The following is a 25,009-nucleotide window of genomic DNA, read 5'->3' on the forward strand; positions in this document are numbered from 1 at the left end:
TGTGACAAGGCCTCAACCAGCACGGAGAAAAATTAGGATTGTTAAGAACCACCCTCCAATCGATAGGTTTTTGTAGTAACCCATTGATATGAATTTTACTCATCTTTTCACGTGACATGGTCAACATGTTAAAACATCTATTTTTAACATCCACATTACACATTGACTCACAACAATGGATTAGGTGGGGATTTTATAACAGTATGTCCTTACCTCTGTCTACCACATGGCTGAGTACACAAAGTCAATACAAAAACATACACATACCTTGAATGCAACATGGTATTTTCATTTTCATTATTCAAAAACCTACAGAGTAAAATAATAATTTACACAAAAAACGAAAACAAAATACTTGTTAATCTGTTATAATTTTACTGTAGCACATCTTGGCACAAGCTATTCCGAAACACCAGGCACCTACAGCATGGACCTCCAATGGACAACAGTTAATGTAACATGTAGAGGAAGCCGGTTCACATCATAGTAGGGCATTGACATGGACATTCATCGTTGCCATGGTGATTATACTGTCTTCCACTGAACTGAAACAACAACAACTAAACTGCTAAAGTCTTAAAAATGAAGACAGTTTGGAAGAGAAAGAGAGAGACAGAGATAGAGTGAGACAGAGAGAGAGAGCAAAGGAGAGAAAGAGAGAGTAAGAGCGAGGGAGAGATAGAGATATAGAGAGAGCCATAGAGGGAGCGATAGTGAGAGACAGAGAGAGAGAACTTGTGTGAGTGTAATATTTACGGTTCACTTTTTATTGTTTATTTCACTTTTGTTTATCCATTTCACTTGCTTTGGCAATGTAAACATATGTTTCCCATGCCAATAACGACCCCTTAAATTGAAATTGAGAGAGAGAGAGAGTGAGAGCAAGGGAGAGAGAGAGACAGGGTGATAGCGAGAGAGAGAGACAGATTTGGGAAAGCAGCAATACTGTAGCATGTCTGATGGAACATTTGTCAGAGTACTAGTAGGCATTTATGTTGTTTAGATTTTAAGGACATTGTGGATAGATGGAAATGTAAGGTTATAACCCACTAAAATATGAACATTTCATAAAAGTATCACACACACACACACACACACACACACACATAACACCACACACACCGCCAACACACACACACACACACAACACACACACACACACACACACACACACACACACACACACACCGCCAACACACACACCAACACACACACACACACACACACACAACACACACACACACCACACACACACACACACACACACACACACACACACCTCACACTCACACTCACAACTCACCTCACACTCACACTCACACACTACCACACACACGGTGAAAATAGATAAGACAACACAAAACATAAAGAAGACCTAACAAACCTAGAGTTAAAACATTGATAGGTGTCTTCATCCTCATCTTTCAGACATTCAGGGTTTAGCTGTAGGCAGATCAAAACAATAATATGTAGGTGCGAAGTGCACAAAGACACAGTGACTTCCTTTGTCCTGTCATAATCCCAAAATGCACACATACTGGCCCGTTTTAGGAAAATGCGCACATCGTAGCCTACTGTACCATCAGCTGCCTTGCAGCATTTCACTCAGTATAGCCTATCCCTTTGCTGCCTAAAAGGCTGTATACTCCTTGGTACACGAGGAGTTCTCTCCCATGTCTCTATCTCTGTAACGGGCGACAGGGGTCCTTCAAGGTAGAGTTCTAGTGAAAGCCTCTCTTCACCTCTCCTCCTGCTCAGTCAGTCTGTTGAGTGGGTCAGTCACACAGTCACAGAGCGGACACTTTGAAGACAGTGGAGCTGGCTGTGGTGTTAATACTGGCGGCCTCTGGGCCGGTGGGGGGAGGGGGGGGTCTGCGCTGGGGGGGTCCGTGAAGACCGTCCCCGTCCGGGGTGGCAGAGTGGGGCGTGGGGATGCTGATGATCGCTGTGGTGATCTGACCGCCCTTGCAGTTGAACAGACCCACCTCGTCTGTCTTCATGTTGAGACTAGAGCGACTGAGAGAGAGAGAAAGACAGAGAGTATAGAGAGCAAGAGGGAGAGAAAGACAGAGTAAGAAAGATAGAGAGAGAAAGACAGACAGACAGACAGACAGAGGGAGAGGGTGGAATAATACTGTAAAAGTACTGTAATTTTACAAATGGCCCAACAACTTGTAACAAAAGTGCTAGATACAACCCTACAGTGCCATCTAGTGTTTTCTATGGGGACTCCATGTGTGCGTGACGCATGTATGATGAAGGTGCACCATGATTTAAGATCAGCTTGTCCAGTTAAAGCTGATTCTAGACCTGTGTCTAAGGAGAGGCAACTTGGATTGGATACAACCTGAAATGGATGGGGCTCAGGTTTTATTTATTCACACCAAAGAAAAGAAGTGAAAGACAAAACAGTACAGATAAAAAACTGGTAAAAACGGTGTCCAGGTGAGGTTGGAAGCACAAAAGGGCTTATATGAAAACCACACCACAAATATGTACCAAATAAATGTACTGGCCCCGACAATATTACAGTAAATGAGAGATGGGTAAATTAAGCAAAAGTATAGAGTTAGGTAGCAGGCCTGATGTACCAAACCACTAATCTTTCTGATGATACCAACAGATTTCATCACTTTGCTACTGACAAATTGAATATGATCTTTCCATGATCAACCGTGTCAAACGCTTTGGATAACTCTAAAAAGATGCCAAGAGCGTATTCAACCTGTCTCCCTGTGCCTGGCTGCCTGCAGTCTCTAACCTGGTGGTGCGTGGCAGCTTGTCCCCACACTGGATGCGGAGGGCGCTGAGCTCCTGTAGCGGCCCATGCTGATGGCTGGGCTGGAGGGGCATGCTGGAGTTGGGCAGGGGGGAGCTCCTCTTCACCCGGCGGGTACAGCAGGTGCCTATGGGCCTGTCCTGGCTGGAGAGGGAGGGGCTACGGGAGGTGTAGCTCTGGACCGTGGTCTCCAGACAGTTCTGTTCATACAGCTGCTCATCCATAAACTCATGGGCCTGCAGAGAAGGAGGGGCATTAAAAGACAGATGCTGCTCGCTCGATTATATAGTCACCCTATAGAAGTGAATATATTAGGTTTATATAGTGACAGAATAGTTGTTATTAGGTTAAATAGTGATAGAATAGTTGTTATTAGGTTAATATAGTGACATAATAGTTGTTATCACTGTATAATAAAACAAGATCTCAAAAGATGTGGGGCATGTCAACTCCTCTCGATAACAACATTGGATAACATGTTTCCTTTATTTGAATAACGAATAAGACTATATTTATCATGAAAAGTTTTTTACAGGGGAATCCTGACAAGTATGGTTAGAGTATGGTTTTCTAGTCATTGAGTATGTTAGAGTATGGTTAGAGTATGGTTTTCTAGTCATTGAGTATGTTAGAATATGGTTAAAGTATGGTTTTCTAGTCATTGAGTATGTTAGAATATGGTTAGAGTATGGTTGTCTAGGCATAGAGTCTGCTAGAGTATGGTTTTCTAGTCATTGAGTATGTTAGAATATGGTTAGAGTATGGTTGTCTAGGCATAGAGTCTGCTAGAGTATGGTTTTCTAGTCATAGAGAATGTTAGAGTATGGTTAGAGTATGGTTGTCTAGGCATAGAGTATGCTAGAGTATGGTTTTCTAGTCATAGAGAATGTTAAAGAATGGTTAGAGTATGGTTTTCTAGGCATACAGTATGTTAGAGTATGGTTTTCTAGGCATACAGTATGTTAGAGTATGGTTTTCTAGTCATAGAGTATGTTAGAGTATGGTTGGAATACGGTTTTCTAGTCATAGAGTATGTTAGAGTATGGTTAGAGTGTGGTTTTCTAGTCATAGAGTATGTTTAGAGTATGGTTAGAGTGTGGTTTTCTAGTCATAGAGTATGTTAGAGTATGGTTAGAGTATGGTTTTCTAGTCATAGAGTATGTTAGAGTATGGTTAGAGTTTGGTTTTCTAGTCATAGAGTATGGTTGGACTAGAGACTCACAGTGGTCTTCTCCAGACAGTGCAATAGATGGTGGTGTTGACTCTCTAATAATGACATGCTCTTGCTGAGCAGCAGTTCCTCCTCGTCTGAGCCCTTAGTGGAGACACACAGAAACACACAGAAACACATAGAAAAACATACAATACAAACATTTTTAACAGTCACATACATGGCATACAGATGTAGCATCTTAATTTGAGTCAATCTGCTACAGCAGGAAAATAATCCTGCAGCAACAGGAAACACAAATTATTATGTGGAAATTATAATTAACATATTTCTTTTTAGAGGTTGATACATTTTTCGTTTGAGCAAATCAAGTCTAAAATTTCAACATGGAAATAGCAAAATTTAGAAGCCTTTGTAAACCTCAAATACACAACAAGTTTGCATTCCCTGGTCTGCAGGAAAATAATCAACAACAAAAGAGTGATCTAATTAAGATCCTACATCTGTACAATGGTACAAGTGTGTGGATTAGCCAATTGAGCTCAAGGCATTTTGTTTCATTATCAATATCTACCAGACAGGTAGGGTTAGGATTAGTCTTTGCTGACAGAATTCAAGTGGATTGAGGATGTTGCATGTGTAGGTTTTCATTGTAACCTCATGTGATGGCTGATTAAATACCTCATGGATATTGTTTTGCTTGTAAGGTTGTTGCTTCAGAGAGTTGAAGTGGAGAGAAGAGACAGTGACAGAAGAAAATAAAGACAGAAATGGCTTTACTTCTCATATGGATCAATTTCTTTACAATATTTTTTTGTTTTATATTTTACCCCCTTTTTCTCCCCAATTTCGTGATATCCAATTGCGATCTTGTCTCATTGCTGCAACTCCCCAACGGGCTCGGGAGAGGCGAAGGTCGAGTCATGCGTCCTCTGAAACATGACCCGCCAAACCACGCTTCTTAACACCTGCCTGCTTAACCTGGAGGAAACACTGTTCAACTGATGACCGAGTCAGCCTGCAGGTTCCCGGCCCGCTATAAGGAGTCGCTAGAGCGCGATGAGCCAAGTAAAGCACTCCCGGCCAAACCCTCCCCTAACCTGGACGACGCTGAGCCAATTGTGCGTTGCCCTATGGGACTCCCGGTCACGGCTGGTTGTGACACAGCCTGGGATCGAACCCGGGTCTGTAGTGATGCGCCACTCGGGAGGCCCCCCATTCTCTACAATTTCCATGAAACATAACTTGATCCAGCAGTTAAACATTGGACTGTTTCAACAACAATTACAGTTAAAGACATTTTAAAAAGAATATGCAGACATACCACCTGTTTGCAACAAATGGTGCTAGGCACAACATTGCACGATAGCTGGAAATACTTTTGTCTCGATCAACAGAGATCTGTTCCATTTACTCTCATTCAAATTTCACACACAGTCAGTTCAGTGGACAGTTAATTAACACAGCATTTCTTTGAAGGATTACTCTATGGAGGTTTTTCATTTGGAAGAATTCATATGGAAGTATAGCCTATCTCCTCTGAGTTACTTTTGCTTGTTGATGTGCTAGCAAACAAATTACCAAGAAGATAAAACCAAACAAAGCTTGTCATCTGACTGAGAAAAACCACAAGGGGAGACAATCTTCCCAAATGTGTAGAGGACAGAGTTAGCCAGTTCTTCTTTCAGCTACAGTATGTGGGCCCACACAGCCCTGACTGACTGTGGTGACATGACAGTAATTCAACGTGCCAGAGCGCTGGCAGCTGTATCACAGCCACAGTAAAACAACTAACTAAATGAAGCCTCTGAATGCTTCAGCTTTCTATGGTACTTTTTGCTCTTCCTGAACTCACATGGACTTGTGCTCCAAGTCTATTACACAGTATTTATTTTACATGTAACCTTTATTTAACTAGGCAAGTCAGTTAAGAACAAATTCTTATTTACAAAGACAGCCTGCCACAGCCAAACCCAGACGACGCTGGGCCAATTGTGCACCGCCCTACAGGACTCCCAATCACAGCAGGATGTGATACAGATGTGAACCAGAAACTGCAGTGACACCTCTTGCACTGAGATGCAGTGCCTTAGACCGCTGCACCACTCGGGAGCCCAGTAGACGCAGAGGGACTTCAGGCCGTGCTACAGTTAACCAGAGTGTTGCTGAGAGAATGCCAGTCATGTCAGTCTGTGCCATTTATTATGGTAATCCATCCACCGCTCCCTAAATGGCGAAGAAGTGAAGAGATATGGGACATTTGTCCATAAATGCCTGCTGTGACGCACCCCTATCGTTTAATTTCTCCCACAACATGAATACTACCATATTTAAATTCATCCCATAACATCAATATCAATATAATTTAATTTATCCTACAACATCCCACAATGCATACTAATACCTGCTAAATCGATGGCATAATTTAGAGCCATTTGCTATTTGCTAATCTTTCAATGTAGCAACCAGCACATTCATGGACAATAACAAAGAGTGACACAAACACAATAACAGTTTTCCTTCTCCCTTCTGACCATGTTTAATTAGGGCTACAGAGAAGACAACATGCCTGACTAGGCTTCATTACCTGGAAAACAAGACACAACAGACTTGTGAACTGAAAGAAGACACAAGGCAACAGAGAGCACTAAAACTGACAGCAGAGAGCACTAAAACAGACAGCAGAGAGCACTAAAATGACAGCAGAGAGCACTAAATAAAACTGACAGCAGAGAGCACTAACACGACAGCAGAGAGCACTAAAAACGACAGCAGAGAGCACTAAAACTGACAGCAGAGAGCACTAAAACTGACAGCAGAGAGCACTAAAACGACAGCAGAGAGCACTAAACCAGACAGCAGAGAGCACTAAAACAGACAGCAGAGAGCACTAAAACAGACAGCAGAGAGGCTACTAAACGCAGACAGCTAGAGAGCACTAAACAGACAGCAGAGAGCACTAAAACAGCAGCAGAGAGCACTAAAAACTGACAGCAGAGAGCACTAAAACTAAGCAGAGAGCACTAAAACTGACAGCAGAGAGCACTAAAACTGACAGCAGAGAGCACTAAAACTGACAGCAGAGAGCAGCTAAAACTGACAATAGAGAGCATAAACTGACAGCAGAGAGCACTAAAACTGACAATAGAGAGCACTAAAACAAACAATAGAGAGCACTAAAACTGACAGCAGAGCGCACTAAAACAGACAGCAAGAGAGCACTAAAACAGACAGCAGAGAGCACTAAAACTGACAGCAGAGAGCACTAAAACTGACAATAGAGAGCACTAAACTGACAGCAGAGAGACTAAAACGACAGCAGAGAGCACTAAAACTGCAGCAGAGAGCACTAAAACTGACAATAGAGAGCACTAAAACTGACAGCAGAGAGCACTAAACTGACAGCAGAGAGCACTAAAAACTGACAATAGAGAGCACTAAAACTGACAGCAGAGAGCACTAAAACTGACAGCAGAGAGCACTAAAACTGACAATAGAGAGCACTAAAAACTGACACCATAGAGAGCACTAAAACTGACAGCAGGAGCACTAACTGGACAGCAGAGAGCAATAAACTGACAGCAGAAGAGTACTAAAAAAAGACAGCAGAGAGCACTAAAACAGACAGCAGAGAGCACTAAAACAGACAGCAGAGAGCACTAAAACAGACAGCAGAGAGCACTAAAACTGACAGCAGAGAGCACTAAAACAGACAGCAGAGAGCACTAAAACTGACAGCAGAGAGCACTAAAACTGACAGCAGAGAGCACTAAAACTGACAGCAGAGAGCACTAAAACTGACAGCAAGAGAGCACTAAAGCAGACAGCAGAGAACTAAAACAGACATAAGAGAGCACTAAACTGCAGCAGAGAGCACTAAAAACTGACAATGAAGAGCACTAAAACTGCAATAAAATAAACACGAGAACTAAAACAGACAGAGAGAGCATAAAACTGACAATAGAGAGCACTAAAACTGACAGCAGAGAGCACTAAAACTGACAATGAGAGCACTAAAACTGACAGCAGAGAGCATAAAACTGAAATAGAGAGCATAAAACTGACAATAGAGAGCACTAAAACTGACAGCAGAGAACTAAAACAGACAATAGAGAGCACTAAAACTGACAGCAGAGAGCACTAAAACAGACAGCAGAGAGCACTAAAACAGCACAGAGAGCACTAAAACGACAGCAGAGAGCACTAAAACTGACAATAGAGAGCACTAAAACTGACAGCAGAGAGCACTAAAACAACAGCAGAGAGCACTAAAACTGACAGCAGAGAGCACTAAAACTGACAATAGAGAGCACTAAAACTGACAGCAGAGAGCACTAAAAATGACAGCGAGCACAAAACTGACAGCAGAGAAGCACTAAAACATGACAGCAGAGGAACTAAACAAACAAATAGAGAGCACTAAAACTGACAGCAGAGAGCAACTAAAAACAGACAGCAAGAGCACTAAAACAGACAGCAGAGAGCCACTAAAACTGAACAGCAGAGAGCACTCACAACTGACAATAGAGAGCACTAAACTGACAGCAGAGAGGCACTAAAACTGACAGCAGAGAGCACTAAAACTGACAGCAGAGAGCACTAAAACTGACAGCAGAGAGCCACTAAACTGACAATAGAGAGCACTAAAATGACAGCAGAGAGCACTAAAACTGACAGCAGAGAGCACTAAAACATGACAGCAGAGAGCACGTAAAACAGACAGCAGAGAGCACTAAAACTGACAGCAGAGAGCACTAAAACTGACAATAGAGAGCACTAAACTGACAGCAGAGAGCACTAAAACTGACAGCAGAGAGCACTAAAACTAGACAGCAGAGAGCACTAAACAGACAGCAGAGAACACTAAAACCGAGACAGCAGAGAGCAACTAAAACTGACAGCAGAGAGCACTAAAACTGACAGCAGAGAGCACTAAAACTGACAGCAGAGAGCACTAAAACTGACAGCAGAGAGCACTAAAACGGACATCAGAGAGCACTAAAACAGACATGCTTGAGCTTTAGCTCAGCAGGCTAACTCAGCCTTGTGGTATTCACCACTTGGTGCAGACATCCTGGATTCAAACCTAGTTGGTGACATGTGCATATTTCAAACTAGGACTGGGTCCTTTAGCTCAGTGGTCAAATGGGAGCCTTACCGTGAGCTCCAGCAGGTCGTTGAGGAGGTCGTTTCGTTTGCTCTGGAGGAAGCCCGTGCAGGAGCTGCCCGCCTGGGCTATTCTTATCCTGGCCAGTCTGGCTTTCTGTGTGGGAGAGGTTAACGTGTCAGACCCAGACAAGGATGAGAAATGTCTTATCATCTAATGGTGAGAATGTGCAGCCTCATCACCCCTTCCCTGGATGATGTAAAATGATGAGTCGTATTATTATGGCTAGAAAGGGTTTAGAGTTTCCTATGGTTCGATCTATTTCATGTTAGCTATTATGATCTATTTCATGTTAGTGCAATTTCTGTTTTTAGTAGGATACTGAGGCAATTCCAATGGATCCTTGGAGGGTCAAACTATACACAAAAAAGAAAAACAGAAGCTAATTGTAGATGGAAATTAAAAATAAGCAATTAAAACTTGCTGCCAAATCTACCAAATCTATCTGAAGACTCCTGTGATGTAATGCAACCCATTTGCTGGTTTAGAGATGTGGTGATTCAACCTGTGAGACAACCTGTGCTGTCCTTGGGGATTACAGAGCATGTGGATATGTGTGACTGAGCCAGAACCTGTAGCCTGGTCCCAGATCTGTTTGTACTATCTTGCCAACTCCTATGTCATTGACAAGACAGCACAAACAGATCCGGGAACAGGCCAGCACTTCTATGCTGCTGCTTTCTCTGGCCCTCACCAGTGGGAAATATAGGACATGTCATTTAAGTGAGCAGGCTGCCTCATGTCATTCGCTTTACTCAGACATGTTGATGAAAGGCTTCATTTGATGTAGGAAAAACTGAAATGAATAAATGAAAAACTGGAGCAGTCTCTAACTGAAAGGAGGCTTTGGAAATGTGGGTGATGTGCACAGAGTTTCTTTAACAAAAAAAAAAGAACAAAAACCTTTCAAACTGAATCCAGTTCAACTTCCTTCCATCTCTCTTCACTCTGTGCTGTCTTGGGGAGTGGATGTTTCCCTCATTCAGCTGTGGCCATACTGCAGCCCCAGCCCCAGCCCAGCCACAGCTCATCCACAGCCACAGTCCAGCTACGGCCACAGCCCAAGAGGAAAGTAATAGTCTTCTCTGAGCAAAGTGTTTGTCTGAGCTAATCTAATGGAACTCACACTGTCTCCCTCTGACCCTGACGACACACTGTCTCTCTCTGGTCATGACGACACACTGTCTCTCTCTGGCCCTGACGACACACTGTCTCTCTCTGGTCATGACGACACACTGTCTCTCTCTGTTCCTGACGACACACTGTCTCTCTCTGGTCATGACGACACACTGTCTCTCTCTGACCCTGACGACACACTGTCTCTCTCTGGCGCTGAGAACACTGTCTCTCTGTTCTGGCGACACACTGTCTCTCTGGTTCCTGACGACACCACTGGTCTCCTCTCTGGTCAATGACAGCACACCGTCTCTCTCTGTTCCTGAACACATCATGTCTCTCTCTGGCCTGACGACACATGTCTCTCTCTTGTTCTGCGACACACACTGTCTTCTCTGGCCTGACGACACACTGTTCTGCTCTGTTCCCTGACGACCAACTGTCTACTCTCGGCAAGACGACACAGTGGCTTGTTGCTGCGACTGCCTCTGACGACACACTGTCTCTCCTTGTTCCTGACGCACACTGTCTCTCTCTGTTCCTGACGACACACTGTTCTCTCTGTCCTGACGACCCTGTTGGCCGACGACACACTGTTCTCTCTGTTCCTGAGACACACTGTCTCTCTCTGTTCCTGACGACACACTGTCCTCTCGCACGAACTGTCTTTCTGCGCTGCACAACTGTTCTCGGCATGCGACACACTGTCTCTCTCTGCCCTGACGACAACACGTCTCTCTCTTTCTGCGACACATGTCTCTCGTTTCTGAGACCATGTCTCTCTCTGACCCTGACGCCACACTGTCTCTCTCTGCCTGACGACACACTGTCTCTCTCTGTTCCTGACGACACATGTCCCTCTCTGCGCCTTGAGCCAACACACTGTCTTCTCTGGCCTGAGACAACTTTCTGTTCCACGCCTGTCTCTCTCTGTTGCCTGACGACACACTGTCCTCTCTTGTCCTGACACAACTGTCTCTTCTCTGTCCTGAACGACACACTGTCTCTGCTACTGTTCCTGAGACACACTGTCTTCTTCTGTTCTGACGGACACAGCTTGTCTTCTCTGTTCTGACGACACACTGTCTCTCTCTGTTCCTGACGACACACTGTCTCTCTCTGTTCCTGACGACACACTGTCCCTCTCTGTTCCTGACGACACACTGTCTCTCTCTGGCCCTGACAACACACTGTCTCTCTCTGTTCCTGACGACACACTGTCTCTCTCTGTTCCTGACGACACACTGTCTCTCTCTGTTCCTGACGACACACTGTTTCTCTCTGTATTGCACCACTTAACTTTGCCGTGCCATTAACACAGTGACCCCAGCCCAGTCAGAACCTTCTGTGCTGTGGGTGAGAGCCCTCTCTATTGTTCTAGCAACTAAATTCGTGATTTGTGTTATACTAAAATAAAACCTTTGCTGCCATGATTCTGGGCCTCAGTAGCATTTCACCAGTGAATAAGATGCGCCACAAAGTTCTTCTTGTCCTCTTTGTGTGGCTGGTCAAGCTAGTGGCGACCCTCAGAGTAAATGGTGCATTAGGGGAGCCCGCCACACAGGGTTGATGCGTAACAATACCAATCTTCCTAGTACCCTTCTTACATATTATTGTACTACTTAACTATGAAAATAGAATAACTATCCGCCTGTCTGCTAGATGAAGTTAAAGGTCTGTACTTGGACGAGGAAGACAGGATAGGATACATGAGACGTTATTTTTTTTTTTTACAGTGTTGGCCCCAGACGGCCAGCTAATTGTACTGGGAGCTTGGAGCAGCCAGCCCGCTATTAAATCGGGACGAAGACGGATGAGAGGGAGGGAGGGAGAGTGGAACACATCTAATTTGAGAGACACCCGCTCTGGCTCGTCAGCGCACGTGGACCAACCCACCGGGCACAGAAGTCAGTTCAACATCTATTCCACGTTGGTTCAATGACATTTCATAGGAATGTAATGGACACAACGTTGATTCAAACAGGGGGTGCCCAGTTTGAAGGTGCATGTAGAGCACATTTCAGGAGCCTGGCACAAGAGAGTAATAACTGTTAGCAGGTACAGGGCAGGAGGTAGCGGGTAGGGGTCATCAGGGACAGTCTTTAGAGACTGATTAGCACCGTGTCTATGACATGTTTCCACTGCAGTGTTAGAAGATAAAATGACAATGCTACTCACTGTAGAAGACCATAGGAAAGCATACACTAGCTATTTGCCTTAACATTTGACCTCAGGATTGTAACCCGGGGAGTGTAACCTGGGGGGTGCGACCTCAGGGGTGCGACCTCAGGGGTGTAACCTGAGGAGTATGACCTCATACTGGACTCAACTACACTCTGCCTTGATGTACTCTTATCTTTTTATGAAAGGCCAACACCACTGGGGCTGTGGTGAGAGGGGTTAGGCACTGCCACTTAATGCTTGGTGTGTGTGTGTACTTAGCGTTTAGTGGGTATGGTCAGAGCACCTGTAGAGGGTCTCTCTCCCAGGCACACAGCATGTGTGCAGGCTGACGGCGTAGCAGTCGGATGTGTGTTTTTGTCTTGTCCCTTCCTGTCCCTTGTAAACATCGTTTTTCCTTGTTTTTTTCCCGTATATATATTTAATATTTTAACTTCTTATGGCTTCAGGGGCAGTATTGAGTAGCTTGGATGAAAAGTGCACAGAGGTGCCCATAGTAAACTGCCTGCTCCTCAGTTCCCATTGCCTAAAAATATCGCATATTATTATACTATATGTAAAGTTCCCACAGAGAGACCGTGAAGAGGTGCGAGACACACTCACACTGAAGTCTGTGAGATAACAGACTCATATGGCAGGCCAAAAACCTGAGAAAAAAATCCAAACAGGAAGTGGAATTCTGAGGTTGGTTCGATTTTCAACCATTACCCTATTGAATAACAGATGGGATATGGATGAGTTTTGCACTTCCTACGGCTTCCACTTAGTATTCGAATCATGTAGCTACTGGTCTGATGCTCTCTACTGTGAAGGAGGGCCGAATGAAGGGGATTGAGTAAGGTCTATCATGACCTGACCATGCTCCGACCATGCGCGTTCACATGAGAGGAAGCTCTGTTCCATCGCACATCTGAAGTCAATGTAATTCTCCGGTTGGAACGTTACTGAAGATTTATGTTAAAAACATTCTAAAGATTGATTCAATACATCGTTTGACATGTTTCTACTGACTGTTCGTTACGAACCTTTTTGACATTTCGTCTGCTTTTAGTGAACGCGCTTCCTGACTTTGAATTTGTTTACCCAAACCACGCAAGCTTACATAAATGAGGACATTGGCCGACGGAACAAAACAACATTTCTTGTGGGAAGTGGGGAGTCCTGGAGTGATCATTCTGATGAGATCAGCAAAGGTAAGTGAAGGATTTATAATGCTTTTTATGAGTTTTGTTGACTGCACAATTTGGCGGGTAAACTGGGGCTTCCTTTTGTGGCTGACCCTGTTCTCAGATGATTGAATATTTGCTTTTTCCGTAAAGATTTTTTAAAATCTGACACAGCGGTTGCAATTAAGAACAAGTGTATCTTTAATTCTATGTAAAACAATGTATCTTTCATCAAAGTTATGATGAGTATTTTGTTATGTGACGTGGCTTTCTGCAATTCTCCGGATATTTTGGAGGCATTTCTTGAACATGGGCGCAATGTAACTGATGTATATTTGTAAATATGAACTTAATCGAACAAAACATATATGTATTGTGTAACATGAAGTCATGAGTACATGTAGTACATCAAAGGTTAGTGATTCATTTTATCTCTATTTCTGCTTTTTTGTGACTCCTGTCTTTGGCTGGAAAAATGACTGTGTTTGTCTGTGATTTGCGGTTGACCTAACATAATCGTTTGTGGTGCTTTCGCTAAAGCCTATTCATGAGAGGCACTTTGGTGGGATTAACAACAAGATTACCTTTAAAAATGGTATAGATACATGTATGTTTGAGGAATTTTAATTATGAGATTTCTGTTGTTTGAATTTGGCGCCCTGCACTTTCACCTGGCTGTTGTCATATCATCCCGTTAATGGGATTGCAGCCATAAGAAGTTTTAATGTAACTTTCTATCTACGGACTGAATATACTCTCCTGCAACCCGCCTCACCCAATGTGGTACGGATCTGCTATTTTTATACTAATACTTATTAACTCATCAAAAGCTAGCCAGCTAACTGGCTAACAGCTAACTGGCTACTAGTTAGCTACGGCCCGCTAGCTGTCTAAAGTACATCGGAATGTTAGCTTAACTTCTTGAGAATACAGGGGGTGCTATTTTCCATTAGCATAATTTGCTCTACAGATTAAACTGCAAATTATTGCTCTTACTATATGCATATAAATAATACCATTGGAAAGAAAACAATCTCTAGTTTCTAAAACCGTTTCAATTTTGTCTCTGAGTGATACAGAAGTCATTTGACAGCACTTTCCATGACCAAAGAAGAAAAGCAAGATGTGTATGCCAGCTTCAACGCTCTGCCTATATATGGTCGTGCCCCCTATGACCCGAAACACCTCCATTGGCCTTCCTCGTGGCTGTTCAAGAGGACGTCAGAGGAAAAATATCTTGTTTATCTGGGACTGACGTGAAATGAGAGCTAATTCTTTGGCGTGACCGACAACTTCCGGTTCTCTAAATCGTGCGACTTGTAGCTGCGATTGTCTCTGTTGTGCGGCCATTATGGATGAAACTATCTCCGTCTCGAAGTTTGTTTGATACATGTGACCAAGATCATCGTAATGTATGTTTTTTCAATATAGTTTAATCAGATTATTTGAATTTTTTCGGGAGTTTTGTGGTGTTCCGTTGTCTGATTTTATTTACGTTTGAGAGATCCGTGCCACTCGACCAGTACCTGTGCTAAATGGAGTGGGAAAGGAACAATTCTGAACGGAACCAACGACTCATCTTGACAAAGGACACTTTGATCAACAATCTGATGAAAGATCAGCCATAGTAAGACCCAATTTACGATGTTATATCATATCTGTTTGTGCATGTGAACTGGCCGTGGGCGCCTAGCCGAATCTGCCTGGTATAGCTATGCTAATTTAGCTCTACATTTTGTTTTCGTTATAAACATTTAATAAATCTGAAATATTGTTTGGATTCACCAGATGTTGGGGCTTTCAATATACTCTGTAGCGCTGTGATTTTTCTGAAATGTTTTAAGATGAGTAATTCGTTATATGACGTTGGCTCTGTAATTGTTCTGGGCTGGGTCAGCACTATTTTCAGATTGCAGCTGCAATGTAGACTGTGATTTATACCTGAAAAATGCACATTTTTCAAAAAAAAACCTATGCTATACCATAAATATGTTATCAGACTGTCATCTTATGAAGTTGTTTCTTGGTTAGTGGCTATATATATTTTTATTTAGTCGAATTAGTGATAGCTACTGACGCAGGAAAAAACTATTGGGAGTAAAAAATCGTGTCCTTTGCTAACGTGGTTAGCTAATAGATTTACATATTGTGTCTTCCCTGTAAAACATTTGAAAAATCTGAAATGGTGGCTTTATTCACAAGACCTGTATTTTCATCTGTGTCTTTGGACTTGTGATTTAAATGATATTTAGATGCTACAAGTTACTTGTGAGCGCTATGCTAGCTATGCTTACTCAGTGGGGGGGGGGGGGGGTGGGGTAGGGGGTGCTACCGGATCAGGGTTGGTGACTCGTGAGAAGTTAAGAGGCCCATCGGACAAATTCTTTGGCCACTATACCCACCATACGGAGCCCTGCTGATCCGTCGTCTGAACCGTCGCCTGAACCGGAACCCCAACAGATGCTAGCCAGCTAACTAGCTACTAGTTAGTAGTCAGCTAGCCACAGCTAGCGGTCATCAGCTACCTCTAGCACGGACAACTCTCGCCAGTCTGCACAGCGCGACTCAAACCAGAGCAATTCGGACATATTTTTCTCCATATCTCCGGAGTCCTACCGCAAGCTCTGAACTTTTTTTCTTTCTTCACCTGGATCATCGCAGCAAGCTAGCTGCTATTCGAGTGGCCACTCCTGGCTAACGTCACTGTCCCGAAGCAATAACCAATTAGCCTGGAGCTAGCCTTGCTAGGCCCATCTCCCGGCTAGCCAAAGAGGTCCGTCCATCAGCCACTACTTGGGCTACAATACCTCTTTTTGTCAACTGGCTTGGACCCCCGCCGACTCATTATGACTGGACCACCGATGTGATTCGCACAATGGGGTTTTTCTCAACTGGCTCCGCCGTCGCTTCGTCCCCTGAAATCCCATCCGCTAGTATGCTAGTCGCGGCCTGCTAGCTGTCCAGAGCACATTCTTTGGCCACTATACCTATTCTGCCAATTGGCCTGGTTTACCACACGGAGCCCTGCTGATCCGTCTGCCGACGTAACAGCACGAGGGGGCCACAACAGACTTTCTTCCATCGCAACGTCCCTCCAAGGCCCTTCTGTTAGCTTGCTAGCCCCGGCCCGCAAGCTGCCTGAAGCCACTCACTGGACTCCTATGATCACTCGGCTACGCATGCCTCTCGCTAACGTCAATTGCTGTTTTGGTTAGTATGTATTGCCTTATTTCACTGTAGAGCCTCTAGCCCTGCTCAATACGCCTTATTTAACACTTTAGTCCCACCTACCACACATGCGGTGACATCACCTGGTTTAAATGATTTTTCTAGGGACAATATCTCTTTCATCGTCACTCTATGCACAGGTTTACCCTCACTGTATCCACATCCTACCATACCTTTGTCTGTACATTATGCCTTGAATCTATTCTACCGTGCCCAGACATCTGCTCCTTTTACTCTCTGTTCCGAACGTACTAGACGACCAGTTATTTTAGCCTTTAGCCGTACCCTTATCCTACTCCTCCTCTGTTCCTCTGGTGATGTGGAGGTTAATCCAGGCCCGGCAGTGCCTAGCTCCACTCTCATTCCCCAGGCGCTATCATTTGCTGACTTCTGTAACCGTAATAGCCTTGGTTTCATGCATGTTAACATTAGAAGCCTACTTCCTAGGTTTGTTTTACTCACTGCTTTACCACACTCTGCCAACCTGGATGTCCTTGCCATGTCTGAATCCTGGCTCAGGAAGACCACCAAAAACCCTGAAATTTCCATCCCTAACTATAACATTTTCCAACAAGATAGAACTGCCAAAGGGGGCGGTGTTGCAATCTACTGCAGAGATAGCCTGTAGAGTTCTGTCTTACTATCCAGGTCTGTACCCAAACAATTCGAGCTTTTACTTTTAAAAATTCACCTTTCCAGAAACAAGTCTCTCACCGTTGCCGCTTGATATAGACCACCTTCTGCCCCCAGTTGTGCCCTGGACACCATATGTGAACTGATTGCCCCACATCTATCTTCAGAGCTAGTGCTGCTAGGTGACCTAAACTGGGACATGCTTAACACCCCGGCCATCCTACAATCTAAGCTTGATGCCCTCAATCTCTAACAAATTATCAATGAACCCACCAGGTACAACCCCAAATCCGTAAACACGGGCACCCTCATAGATATCATCCTAACCAACTTGCCCTCCAAATACACCTCTGCTGTTTTCAACCAAGATCTCAGCGATCACTGCCTCATTGCCTGCATTTGTAACGGGTCTGCGGTCAAACGACCACCCCTCATCACTATCAAACGTTCCCTAAAACACTTCAGTGAGCAGGCCTTCCTAATCAACCTGGCCCGGGTATCCTGGAAGAATATTGACCTCATCCCGTCAGTAGAGGATGCCTGGTCATTCTTTAAAAGTGCCTTCCTCACCATCTTAAATAACCATTCCCCTTTCAACAAATTTAGAACCAGGAACAGATACAGCCCTTGGTTCTCTCCAGACCCGACTGCCCTTGACCAGCACAAAAACATCCTGTGGCGTTCTGCATTAGCATCGAATAGCCTCCGTGATATGCAACGTTTCAGGGAAGTCAGGAACAAATATACACAGGCAGTTAGGAAAGCTAAGGCTAGCTTTTTCAAGCAGAAATTTGCATCCTGTAGCACAAACTCAAAAAAGTTCCGGGACACTGTAAAGTCCATGGAGAATAAGAGCACCTCCTCCCAGCTGCCCACTGCACTGAGGATAGGAAACACTGTCACCACCGATAAATCCACTATAATTGAGAATTTCAATAAGCATTTTTCTAAGGCTGGCCATGCTTTCCACCTGGCTACCCCTACCCCGGTCAACAGCCCTGCACTCCCCACAGCAACTCACCCAAGCCTCCCCGATATCTCCATCACCCAAATCCAGATAGCTGATGTTCTTAAAGAACTGCAAAACCTGGACCCCTACAAATCAGCCGGGCTAGACAATCTGGACCCTCTCTTTCTTAAATGATCTGCCGAAATTGTTGCAACCCCTATTACTAGCCTGTTCAACCTCTCTTTCGTATCGTCTGAGATTCCCAAAGATTGGAAAGCTGCCGCGGTCATCCCCCTCTTCAAAGGGGGAGACACTCTAGACCCAAASTGCTACAGACCTATATCTATCCTACCCTGCCTTTCTAAGGTCTTCAAAAGCCAAGTCAACAAACAAATTACTGACAATTTCGAATCCCACCGTACCTTCTCCGCTATGCAATCTGGTTTCCGAGCTGGTCATGGGTGCACCTCAGCCACGCTCAAGGTCCTAAACGATATCATACACCGCCATCGATAAGAGACATTACAGTGCAGCCGTATTCATCGACCTGGCCAAGGCTTTCGACTCTGTCAATCACCACATTCTTATTGGCAGACTCAACAGCCTTGGTTTCTCAAATGATTGCCTCGCCTGGTTCAACCAACTACTTCTCTGATAGAGTTCAGTGTGTCAAAACGGAGGGCCTGTTTTCTGGACCTCTTGCAGTCTATATAGGGGTGCCAAAGGGTTCAATTCTCGGTGCCGACTCTCTTTTCTGTAATACAGTGGGGAGAACAAGTATTTGATACACTGACGATTTTGCAGGTTTTCCTACTTACAAAGCATGTAGAGGTCTGTAATTTCTATCATAGGTACACTTCAACTGTGAGAGAAGGAATCTAAAACAAAAATCCAGAAAATCACATTGTATATGTTTTTAAGTAATTATTTGCATTTTATTGCATGACATAAGTATTTGATACATCAGAAAAGCAGAACTTAATATTTGGTACAGAAAACCTTAGTTTGCAATTACAGAGATCATACGTTTCCTATAGTTCTTGACCAGGTTTGCACACACTGCAGCAGGGATTTTGGCCCACTCCTCCATACAGACCTTCTCCAGATCCTTCAGGTTTCGGGGCTTGTCGCTGGCAATACGACTTTCGGCTCCCTCCAAAGATTTTCTATTGGGTTCAGGTCTGGAGACTGGCTAGGCCACTCCAGGACCTTGAGATGCTTCTTACGGAGCCACTCCTTAGTTGCCCTGGCTGTGTGTTTCGGGTCGTTGTCATGCTGGAAGACCCAGCCACGACCCATCTTCAATGCTCTTACTGAGGGAAGGAGGTTGTTGGTCAAGATCTCGCGATACATGGCCCCATCCATCCTCCCCTCAATACGGTGCAGTCGTCTGTCCCCTTTGCAGAAAGCATCCCCAAAGAATGATGTTTCCACCTCCATGCTTCACGGTTGGGATGGTGTTCTTGGGGTTGTACTCATCCTCTCTTCCTCCAAACACGGCGAGTGGAGTTTAGACTAAAAGCTCTATTTTTGTCTCATCAGACCACATGACCTTCTCCCATTCCTCCTCTGGATCATCCAGATGGTCATTGGCAAACTTCAGACGGGCCTGGACATGCGCTGGCTTGAGCAGGGGACCTTGCGTGCGCTGCAGGATTTTAATCCATGACGGCGTAGTGTGTTACTAATGGTTTTCTTTGAGACTGTGGTCCCAGCTCTCTTCAGGTCATTGACCAGGTCCTGCCGTGTGGTTCTGGGCTGACCCTCACATTCCTCATGATCATTGATGCCCACGAGGTGAGATCTTGCATGGAGCCCCAGACCGAGGGTGATTGACCGTCATCTTGAACTTCTTCCATTTTCTAATAATTGTGCCAACAGTTGTTGCCTTCTCACCACAGCTGCTTGCCTATTGTCCTGTACCATCCCAGCCTACGTCTACAATTATTCCCTGATGTCCTTACACAGCTCTCTGTCTTGGCCATTTTGGAGAGTTTGAGAGTTTGATTGAGTGTGATGGACAGGTGTCTTTACAGTAACGAGTATCAAACAGGTGCAGTTAATACAGGTAAATGAGTAGAGACAGGAGCTTCTTAAAAAGAAAACTAACAGGTCTGTTGAAGACCGGAATTCGGTTGGTAGGTGAATTACTATGCAATAAAATGCAAATTTACTTAAAAATCATACAATGTGATTTTCTGATTTTTGTTTTAGATTCCTTCTCTCACAGTTGAAGTGAACCTATGATAAAAATTACAGACCTCTACATGCTTTGTAAGTAGGAAAACCTGCAAAATCGCGAGTGTATCAAATACTTGTTCTCCCCACTGTATAAATGATGTCGCTCTCGCTGCTGGTGATTCTCTGATCCACCTCTACACAGACGCGCAGCACCATCTCCTGCCTAATTACCTCTCGGCCCTACTTACTCCTTGGACACTGTGTTAACAAACCTCCAGAAGAGCTTTAATGCCATACAACTCTCCTTCCGTGGCCTCCAACTGCTCTTAAATGCAAGTAAAACTAAATGCATGCTCTTCAACCGATCACTGCCCGCACCAGCTCGCCCGTCCAGCATCACTACTCTGGACGGTTCTGACTTAGAATATGTGGACAACTACAAATACCTAGGTGTCTGCCTAGACTGTAAACTCTCCTTCCAGACTCACATAAAGCATCTCCATTCCAAAATTAAATCTAGAATCGGCTTCCTATTTCGCAACAAAGCATCCTTTACCCATGCTGCCAAACATACCCTCGTAAAACTGACCATCCTACCGATCCTCGACTTCGGCGATGTCATCTATAAAATAGCCTCCAACACTCTACTCAACAAATTGGATGCAGTCTATCACAGTGCCATTCGTTTTGTCACCAAAGCCCCATATATTACCCACCACTGTAACCTGTACGCTCTCGTTGGCTGGCCCTCGCTTCATACTCATCGCCAAACCCACTGGCTCCAGGTCATCTACAAGTATCTGCTAGGTAAAGCCCGGCCTTATCTCAACTCACTGGTCACCATAGCAGCACTCACCTGTAGCACGCGCTCCAGCAGGTATATCTCACTGGTCACCCCCAAAGCCAATTCCTACTTTGGCCGCCTTTCCTTCCAGTTCTCTGCTGCCAATGACTGGAACGAACTGCAAAAATCAATGAAGCTGGAGACCCATATCTCCCTCACTAGCTTTAAGCACTAGCTGTCAGAGCAGCTCACAGATCACTGCACCTGTACATAGCCCATCTGTAAACAGCCCATCCAGCTACCTCATTCCCATACTGTATTTATTTACTTATCTTGCTCCTTTGCACCCCAGTATCTCTACTTGCACATTCATCTTCTGCACATCTACCATTCCAGTGTCTAATTGCTATATTGTAATTACTTCGTCACCATGGCCTATTTATTGCCTTACCTCCCTTATCTTACCTCATTTGCACTCACTGTATATAGATTTTTATTTATTATTGACTGTATGTGTGTTTATTCCATGTGTAACTCTGTGTTGTTGTATGTGTCGAACTGCTGTGCTTTATCTTGGCCAGGTCGCAGTTGTAAATGAGAACTTGATCTCAACTAGCCTACCTGGTTAAGTAAAGGTGAAATAAAAATAAATAAATAAATCTGCTACTCAGACACGAGCACGTACTTAATGGGTGAACACCCAGCTGAAAATGTCCAAAATGTCCTTTCTGCCTTTCATCAAACAGAGCAGATTTGTCATCAGATCTTTGCCGCTGACATTAAACTAATGATCCTTTGCTAAATGGTGGTTTGATTGTGTGATGCTGGAACAAGGGCCTCCCATCGACCCCCCAGCAGTTCCTAGTGCGTAACCTCTCACATCTGTCTCTCTGCTGCATGCCAGAGGTCTAGCGGGCCGGGGATAGCCTCTGAAGTTAGGGGGGCCAGGGGTGTCGCATCCACACACACCACACACACACCAACACACACACACACAACACACAACACACACACAACACACACACAACACACCACACACACACACACACACAACACCACACACACACACACACCACACACCACACACACACACACACACAACACACACACACACACCCCTTGCCTCCCTACCAGCCAGATGCAGGTGATCCATCAGGTGAATGGTGTTCACCTGTACCTTCTGCGCACGCCGTTTGTCAGCTCTCTGGTTCTGGTGATAGATTCGGCTAAAGTTGGACACGATGACAGGAACAGGCAGGGCGATTACCAGCACCCCGCTCAGAGAACAGATAGAACCAAAGATCTTCCCTGCGATCGTCTTGGGCACCATGTCCCCGTAACTATAGAGAGAGAGAAAGAGAGAGAGAGAGGGGCGGGGGAGAAAGAGAGAAATAGGGAGAGAGAAAGAGTAGAAAATATGAAATACTGTATTTAAAATACAGTATTGTATACATTTAAAATGCAATCTCCAGTTCTGAAACTGTACATTTGACCTTCCAAAGGGTTAGCATCTCAGCAGGTTGTGTGTGTGTGTGTGTGTTTAGGTGTGTATGTATGTGTGTGTTTATGCGTGTGTATGTGTGTGTGAGTATGTGTGTGTGTGTCTGTGTATTGTGTACCGAGACGCTCTCTACTATTCGACTTGGGGGCTAAACCCATATCAACAGCGACTCTCTTTCATTCCCAGCTTTCCCATTCGTTTCTTGCTATGCAATTACGTGTTGCTCTCTCAGTTCCTTCGGCTGAGGCTAATTTTATTACACAGGTGGAGGAGGCAGTGACAAGCTTAGTAACAGGTGGGGAGAGGCAGCGAGATAGAGGTGCTATCTGGGCTGCTCAGACAGGGCACAACAAAGTCACGCCAGCACAGCTACTTTCTTGTCAGTTCAGGGGCAGGCAGGGTGAGCACAGGGGAACAAATCACTTTGTCAATGGGGACTTCAGGTACAAGCTCTCATGAAGTTGAGCCAAAACAGAGGTGTGTGTGTGTGTGTGTGGGTTTATTTATTTAACCTTTATTTAACTAGGCAATTCAGTTAAGAAAAATATCTTATTTACAATGACGGCCTACCGCGGCTAAACCCTAATCCGGACAACACTGAGACAATTGTGCGCCGCCCTATGGGACTCCCAATCACGGCCGGTTGTGATACAGCCTGGAATCGAACCAGGGTCTGTAGTGACACCTCTAGCACTGAGATGCACTGCTCGCCACTCGGGAGCAGTGGTCTAAGTGTGTGGTGGGGCGGGGAGGTTAAGGGGGGGTTAACGGGGTTGAGAGTGTTTTACTTGGCAGACCTACTCTGAATCAGTAAACAAACAAAAAAACGTAAATGTAAAATATAGTTGTGGAGTTTGGAGAATGTCAGACACACACAGCCCAGGTGATATTTCACTGCAAACCAATCATCAGAGGTAATATTCCTGTGACTTCTTTTGTTTCATGTGTCATTTGCCCTGATTGAGAAATCTGTAGTCAACTGTAAATGTATTCTGACAATCTATTTACGACCTTTTTACCGAACAACACCAACCTTTGTCATAATGTATTTTTTGTGTATTCCATGTATTCTCCTAAACAACAGAGCAATGGCTTCAAGCTCACTATGATCAATTAAAATACAGAGAGAGAGAGAATAATATTAATGATAACTTTTCTGTAAAGCAACATCATTTTTTCCAGTTGTCACGTCTACATCTAATTAAAAGCCAAATATTCTGAGGCTTGACTTGGATACTCTCCAAGTATGTTAGTAGAGTACTCATGACAGACCAGAGTTTTCGTGACCGGGAAGATTTTAATTTACCGGCCATTTGAGAAAGTGGAATCTAAAGATGTAACAACTAGGATGGGTTGCTAATATGACTAGGATTGTGCCTTTGGCTTCTGGACAACGAAAGAAAGATGATATGAAAACAGGGAAGCAAATAGGGAAGCAAATGGAAATACATTCTCCAGAAAGCATGACTTAGCCACAGAGAAATCGAGGATCATTAGCTTCTTTTCAAAAATAACTGGATTGTTTCAAATCACAAGCTCGTAGGCCTATGCCTATTTGGGAAGCCTGCAGTTTGGGTAGCGCGCTTGGCAATAGGCCTAGCTGATTATTGAATTGCTGTTGTCAGTGAAAAGGATCTAAAATATGTGTTAAGATAGTATCTTGAGTATAATTTAAAATGTTGAGACAAGAAGAAGGGGAGGGGTGTGTGGCGAAGATATAGGCAAGTCTCTCTCCACAATGGCTCAGCTGTCTCCTGCCAGTTTCATTGTGTGAATAGTTTTTTGTAGTGTTTTTCTTTTTTTTTGTAATGATCTTTTTATTAAAATGTTATTTTCTATTAACAGGGGTAACATAGACAACCAGATAAAGTGCACCACACCAATAAAATGAATAAGGATAGAGTAAAACATGAAACAAAAAGGCAGTCAAAAATTGAGAGAAAAAAATACAAACATCACAATTACAACATGGGTGGGTCGAGCCCTGAATGCAGATTGGCTGACAGCCGTGGTATATCAGACCATATACAACGGGTATGACAAAATATGTATTTTTACTGCTCTAATTACGTTGCTCTTTGTAAGATGCAGAGTAGGTGAACGGAGGATCTCTGCATGAATGGTTCCCACCGTGAAGCATGGAGGAGGATGTG

General features: G+C 44.2%; 1 protein-coding gene across 1 annotated transcript in view; it reads right to left on the reverse strand.

The window, feature by feature from the left end:
- Positions 1-1,309: 1,309 nt before the first annotated feature.
- The window catches only part of LOC111978493 (A-type voltage-gated potassium channel KCND3-like), a 127,307-nt gene continuing 103,607 nt past the window's right edge, over positions 1,310-25,009 (reverse strand). The window contains exons 3-7 of the mRNA XM_070445856.1: positions 22,527-22,695; positions 9,109-9,213; positions 4,002-4,094; positions 2,762-3,015; positions 1,310-2,016 (exon numbers count right to left, since the gene is read on the reverse strand). Of these exons, the coding sequence (XP_070301957.1) occupies positions 1,788-2,016; positions 2,762-3,015; positions 4,002-4,094; positions 9,109-9,213; positions 22,527-22,695 (850 nt within the window). The 3' untranslated portion in view covers positions 1,310-1,787. The remainder of the gene's footprint in view (positions 2,017-2,761; positions 3,016-4,001; positions 4,095-9,108; positions 9,214-22,526; positions 22,696-25,009) is intronic.

This window comes from Salvelinus sp. IW2-2015, linkage group LG1 (genome assembly GCF_002910315.2).
Source record: "Salvelinus sp. IW2-2015 linkage group LG1, ASM291031v2, whole genome shotgun sequence".
Lineage (NCBI taxonomy): Eukaryota > Metazoa > Chordata > Actinopteri > Salmoniformes > Salmonidae > Salvelinus > Salvelinus sp. IW2-2015.